The sequence below is a fragment of the Citrus clementina genome, unplaced genomic scaffold (genome assembly GCF_000493195.1).
Source record: "Citrus clementina cultivar Clemenules unplaced genomic scaffold, Citrus_clementina_v1.0 scaffold_3, whole genome shotgun sequence".
NCBI classification, from domain to species: Eukaryota; Viridiplantae; Streptophyta; class Magnoliopsida; order Sapindales; family Rutaceae; genus Citrus; species Citrus x clementina.
Genome location: NW_006262339.1, coordinates 32,252,627 through 32,259,258, shown reverse-complemented (window position 1 = coordinate 32,259,258; position 6,632 = coordinate 32,252,627). Strand labels below are relative to the sequence as shown.

The 6,632-nt window shown below is 38.4% G+C and overlaps 1 protein-coding gene across 1 annotated transcript; it reads left to right on the top strand.

Annotated features, from left to right (window-relative positions):
• The first annotated feature begins 506 nt into the window (after positions 1–506).
• Positions 507–4,313, top strand: LOC112099874 (RNA-dependent RNA polymerase 1-like). The gene is made up of 4 exons (XM_024187378.1): positions 507–1,106; positions 1,309–3,115; positions 3,242–3,435; positions 3,672–4,313. Exons 1-4 carry the CDS (start codon positions 609–611, stop codon positions 4,311–4,313), a joined length of 3,141 nt encoding a protein of 1,046 aa, XP_024043146.1. The 5' UTR covers positions 507–608.
• The last annotated feature ends 2,319 nt before the right edge of the window (positions 4,314–6,632 follow it).

Below are 6,632 nucleotides of genomic sequence, written 5' to 3'. Positions count from 1 at the left end.
TAGGTTTACAGCTGGCTTGATTCCAGCTGGCACTCCAACGTGTGTAGCATGAGATTCAGCTTCATCAGCTAATTCAACAAGGGACACAACATGGCATTTTCTAACTCCGCGTGACCCTATGTGTTGAGTTAAAACTAACTATTTCATGGGAGAAAACTCATGTCAGCCAATGAGATGTCGAGACGTGTCAGTCACTTGGGAGTTTGGGTGCTAATTTAAGCAGCTACACGATCAATGGGGCCCAAAGGTCATAGCCAAGTCTGCTTATGCAAGAAGTTTCCTAGTATTGAAAAGTGAAGACCAAGAAGAAGGCATTGATGAGCTCTTCTATCTATATACACCTTCCTTGACCACCATTTGTTTCTCACAAAGCTAGTTAGTGTTTATTGGCATCTCTTGCTGCAAGCTTCTCTGAGTAATCACTCTTTTCTAGTAAGTTATTTGCTTATATTATTTGGTGTAGAACTTGCTTTCCGTCCTAGTTATATATTTCTGTAGGAGCATGTGTTGCCTTTTATTGTTAATTGATTGCATAAGTTTGGCATTGTAAGAGTTGCTAACCTTCAATACTGTACAATTGAGACTGTAGTTGAAATTGTTTAGACGAAATGGCTAAGACGATCAGTTTGTTTGGATTTGCTTCACTTGCGTCTTCCGAAGTTGTGAAGGAATTTCTGGAGGTACATACCGGTGAAGGAACTGTTTCTTATGTAGAAGTTGGACAAAATGAAGGTTCAAGAGCACATGCTGTAGTTGAGTTCACAACTGTGGAAGCTGCAGAACTAATCAAGGGGTTGGCTGCTGAGCGTCGTCTGTGGTACGGGAATTCTTATCTAAAAGCTTCCGATGCAAAGAGAAGGAGCCCGTATTCCAAGTTGGATGATGATCTGAAGTTGAATTTTGGATGCCAAATTTCCGAGGACAAGTTTTCTGTGCTCTGGTCGCAGGAAAACGTTTCTGTGAAACTGTGTTCGGACCTCAGAAAATTCATGTTCTTTCTGTCTTGTGCATCTGTAGATTATAAGCTTGAGCTCTCCTATGAAAGCATTTGGCAGATTGTGCTTCACCGTTCCAGTCGTCACTCTGATAAGTATCTTGTCATTCAGGTTTGTATTCTTTATTACAAATTATTAATCTGATTTTTTTTTTTAAGAATCACTTCATGTCATGTACCAAGAAATGCAGCTTTTTGCAAATTGATCACTTACAAGAAAGCTATAACTTCAATACCGTGATGTATGATCGATCAGCTTACATCTTTCAAATGTCATAAGCTAAAAGCTTGTTTTCTTTTTTTTCTGTTGCCAGTTGCATGGTGCTCCTAAGATTTATGAGAAAGATGTCCACTGGATTCGTGAAGTTGATTTTACTCCATCTTCAAGCATTGGACAATCATCTGCTATGTGTTTGGAACTTCCCAGAGGGGCTCATATTCCGAAAACTCTGAAAGATTTCTTCTACTACAAAGAAAGTCCAGTGCAGTTCACTCTAGTACCAGGCTCTGCATTCTCTTGCAATACTGATCTTGTCCCGATGATCAGTCCACCTCATGGCATTAAACTGCAATTCAAAATCTTGTTCAAAATCAATTCTCTAGTTCAACATGGCTGCATTCCAGGGCCTGCACTTGATGCAAAATTCTTTCGCTTGGTGGATCCGAGTAGAATCAGGATGGAATACATAGAACATGCTTTGGAGACGCTATTTCACCTTAGAGAATGCTGCTATGAGCCTGTAAGCTGGCTTGAAGAGCAATATAGGAAGTATGTCTTATCTAGGCGATTTCTTACATCCCCTGCTGTTGCCTTGGATGATGGGTTGATTTATGTAAACAAGGTTTTGGTAACCCCATCTAAAGTTTATTTCTCTGGTCCGGAGATTAGTCTATCAAATCGTGTGGTACGAAGTTATCCAGATGAAATTGACAACTTTCTTCGCCTTTCTTTTGTTGATGAGGACTTGGATAAGTTGTACTCAACAGTTTTGTCTCCTGTGACATCTTCCACCAATGAAGAAAGGCATACAAGAATTTATGAAAGAGTACTCTCAACTCTAAGAAATGGGATAGTCATTGGAGATAAGAAGTTTGAAACTCTGGCATTTTCAAATAGTCAAGTAAAAGATAATTCTTTGTGGATGTTTGCATCCAGGCCTGAGCTTACTGCAGCAGATATCAGAGAGAGTATGGGTGATTTTCGCGACATAAAGAATGTTGCAAAGTATGCTGCTAGACTTGGTCAGTCTTTCAGCTCATCTAGAGAGGCACTGCATGTTGACAGTAGTGATATTGAAATCATTCCTGATGTAGAGGTGGAGGACGATGGGATTACATATTGTTTCTCGGATGGTATAGGGAAAATATCTGCCGAATTAGCCGAAATTGTGGCTAAAAATTGTGGTTTCACGATTTATACTCCATCTGCATTTCAAATTCGATATGGCGGGTACAAAGGTGTTGTAGCAGTTGATCCAACTTCATCAACAAAGTTATCATTGAGGAAGAGTATGCTCAAGTACAAATCCGAAAGCACAAGTCTAGACATTTTGGCAAATAGCAAGTATCAGCCTTGTTTCCTTAACCGCCAGTTGATAACCCTTTTGTCCACTCTTGGCATTAGGGATCATGTTTTTGAAAAGAAGCAGAGAGAGGGCGTCGCGCAATTAGATGCCATTTTAACAGATCCTTTGAAGGCACATGAGGCACTGGAACTGATGTCTTCAGGGGAGAACACAAATGTTCTGAAAGAACTGCTCATGTGTGGTTATAAGCCTGATACAGAACCGTTTCTGTCAATGATGCTACAGACATTCCGTGCATCAAATCTGCTGGAGCTGAGAACCAGAACAAGGATATTTATTCAGAATGGACGAGCAATGATGGGATGTCTTGATGAAACAGGCACATTAGAATCTGGTCAGGTGTTTGTTCAATGTTCTGCCTCTAGAAGAAGAGAGTTTTTGGATAATTCCTGCAACAACCGATCAGGAGAACTTAGTGTTGTGGAGGGAAAGGTGGTTGTTGCTAAAAATCCATGTCTACACCCAGGAGACATGCGTGTGCTAAGAGCTGTGGACGTACCAGCTTTGCATCACATGGTGGATTGTGTTGTTTTCCCAGCAAAAGGGGAAAGGTAAGACTTTTTTTTACCCCCACTTTTTTTCCAAGGAAGAGTTATAATATAATTCATATTTGGTTGTTCCTAATAAAATGTTCGGTTTTGATGAATCCTTAGATATATACCTGACTACCTGTGTAAACTGACAATGGTTGCATTATTTGTTAGACCCCATACAAATGAATGCTCGGGAAGTGACCTGGACGGTGACGTCTACTTTGTCTGCTGGGACCACGAACTTATTCCTCCACTTCAGTTTCCTCCCATGGGTTATACTCCTGCTCCAGAAAAGGTTTTGGCTCGCGATGTGACAATCGAGGTATTGCTCAATCTTTTAGTAATGTTTTAAGATTTATTTCATTCATATGCATGAATAAATTCTTCTATTTGCTTAGTTTCTTTTGTCATTGCACTCTGTCGTTTCTAATTTCTTCAAGCCAAAGGCATTGCAGGATATCATCTCATCCTGAAAAATTTCTCATCATTTGTTTTTCACTCTATAATCTGTTGTGATCTTTTTCTTTGCCGCTTAACATATTTTCTTCTATCCTCCAGGATGTGGAGGAATACTTTGCCGACTACATAGTCAATGACAGCTTGGGCGTAATCTGCAATGCCCACGTCGTGCATGCAGATTTAGAACCTGACAAGGCGAGGAGCAACCAATGCCTTGAGCTTGCAAAGCTATCCACCATTGCTGTGGACTTCTCCAAAACTGGAGTAGCAGCCACAATACCCAGTGGACTACGTGTCGAGATATATCCAGACTTTATGGAGAAGCAAGACAAAACCAGCTATGAATCACAGCGTGTCATTGGGAAGCTTTATCGAGCGGTAAAAGACATTGCACCACCAACAGCCACAATAAAATCCTTCACTAAGGAAGTGGCAATGCAGTCTTATGATACTGATATGGAAGTTGATGGCTTTGAGGACTACATCACCGATGCTTTCAAGTACAAAACTGAGTATGATAACAGGTTGGGGAACTTGATGGATTATTATGGGATCAAAACTGAGGCTGAAATACTGAGTGGGTGCATCATGGAAATGGCGAAGTCCTTCGATAAGAAAAGAGACTTGGAAGCAATCATTTTTGCTGTAAAGTCCTTGAAAAAAGAAGCCAGGGCCTGGTTCAACAAGAAGAATGAGTCAGACTCTAGCCATGAAGATGTTGGGGAAAAATTAGGTTTTTAAATTTTTATTAAACCTTTTGAAGATCGCTCTCATATAATATATAAGAATACGTAATCCAGAAATCGTACCTTGAAAATTCGAGTTGGCTTTTTCCGCTGAAGTGATTTAGGCTCCTAGATCACGATCCGCCACCACCACTCCTGTTAGATCACGATCCGTCACCACCACGCTAGTTAGATCACGAACTGTCTCCAATGATCTTCCAGGTTATGACTCAGGTTCGAACTGCACTTGACGTGTGGGCGCCTTTATCACTACCAAAGTAACTAGCACGAGAAAATCTTTCTCTCAATAATGGAGAGAAAAATCTTATTCTCTGATTTGTATAAAGTGGCTTCACTTTTTTTCTTTAGAGAAAATAAGCCTTATATATCTCCCTTTAGTGAAAACCCTAGGCTCCAAAAAATGCCATAAATAAAACTCACGTTATTTTCTTTTTCAATAGGGGACCCACCTTGTAAAATAACATAAGGCCCCTTATACAAAAGCTAATTAAATGGAGCCTCCCACTAAATGATATATTTAGGCTTTTGACCCAAATAGCTAGTTATCTTACTTATTAGTCCAGTAGTGGTGCAGTCAATTAAATGAGCTAACCCGGGGATCATTTGGGAACATACAATAGTGGCTACAATAATTAGGCCTGTAATTAAACTAGCCCAATTATTTAATTCCAAATCTACTCCACTAAAAGATTGGAACTGACTTCCATAATTGTATGCTCGAATAATAATTCGCCCCAAGCCACATTGATTTCTTTACTGCACAATCCTTTGTACCACATCGTTAATTAAATTGATATCTCAACTGTCCAATCAATTTAATAACATCTTATTCCTTGATCCTTACTGGTTTTCTCTAATGATCATTTTCAACATACTAAATATGTTGACACACTCTGGCCAGAGAATTCTATGATCAAGTACCGAAAACCTATCAAGAGATGTGTTGTACAAATTCTATATTGTTAATCCATAACTCCAATACTCATAATTGCTCCCACCAAGATACCGGGTAATCTTGACCACAAGGATGTGTCGTGCCCATAGGTAACTCAAATGAAATAACAATCACAATCATGAAATCATAATTAACTCAAGATTAAGATTACAGTAAAATCAATACCTATGAGATTTAATAAGTCTGACAGTTATTACAAAGTTAATTAAATCTCATATGTGATCCTGTTCAATGTAGTCGTACTACATCAATAAATTCATACATGATTAAGACAAATCATTCAATGAATTTATTACAGTCTATACCTAAATAAAGTGCCCAACTTTATTTATCAACTGCAAACTAAATTTATTTAATCATAAGATAACTTGTATTTATGTCTTCTGTGAATCCACATGGTGATCACATAAATACATATAATATGATTAAATGGACTTTAATACAAATATTAATGCAATTAAGATATTTGAATAAAATACCTCATTTATTTTATTAATCAGAAAAATTATTTATTACAATTAAATAAACACATATGCTTTTAAAGAGCATATTTTCCCAACAATCTCCCACTAGCTCTCAAAGCATATCTGGCATATTGCACATGCTCTAGGGCTCTAAGTGCAGGTTATAAAGGTTTCCCACTAATGGCCATTGTAATAAGATCTGCCATTTAGCATCTAATGCCATTTAAGGTACTTTTATATAACCTTTCTACACTATTCCCTTATAAGATGATACTTCCTTTTAATATGTTTTGTTTCTTGTGGTTCATTGGTTCCTTAGATTGAGCTACCGCACCACCATTATCATAAAATAGTTTAAGGGGTGCAGTTACAACAAGTACCACCTCAAGATTTCGTAGGAACTTGCAGAGCCATATAGCTTCTTTTGCAGCTTCAGATGTAGCCACATATTCAGCTTTAGTTATTGAGTCTGTGATACAAGATTGTTTCACACTCATCCAACTAATAGCTCCACTTCCCAATGCAAACACATAGCCAGAAGTAGATTTTCTGGAATCCCTATCTGACTTAAAGTCAGAATCAGTATAACCCACTGGAATAAGTTCATCACCAGAATACACAAGCATATAATTTTTAGTTCTTTTCAAATACTTTATAATATGCTTGACTGCAGTCCAGTATTGAGGTCCAGGATTAAATTGATATCTGCTAACCATCCATACCGCAAAACAGATGTCTGGCCTAGTACAAAGCATGGCATACATGAGACTTCCCACAGCTGTTGCATAGGGAACTCGTCTCATTCTCTCTATCTCTTCAGATGTTTTAGGTGATTGATCCTTAGAGAATGTAATTCCATGTCTGAATGGTAATAAACCAGTCTTGGAATTTTCCA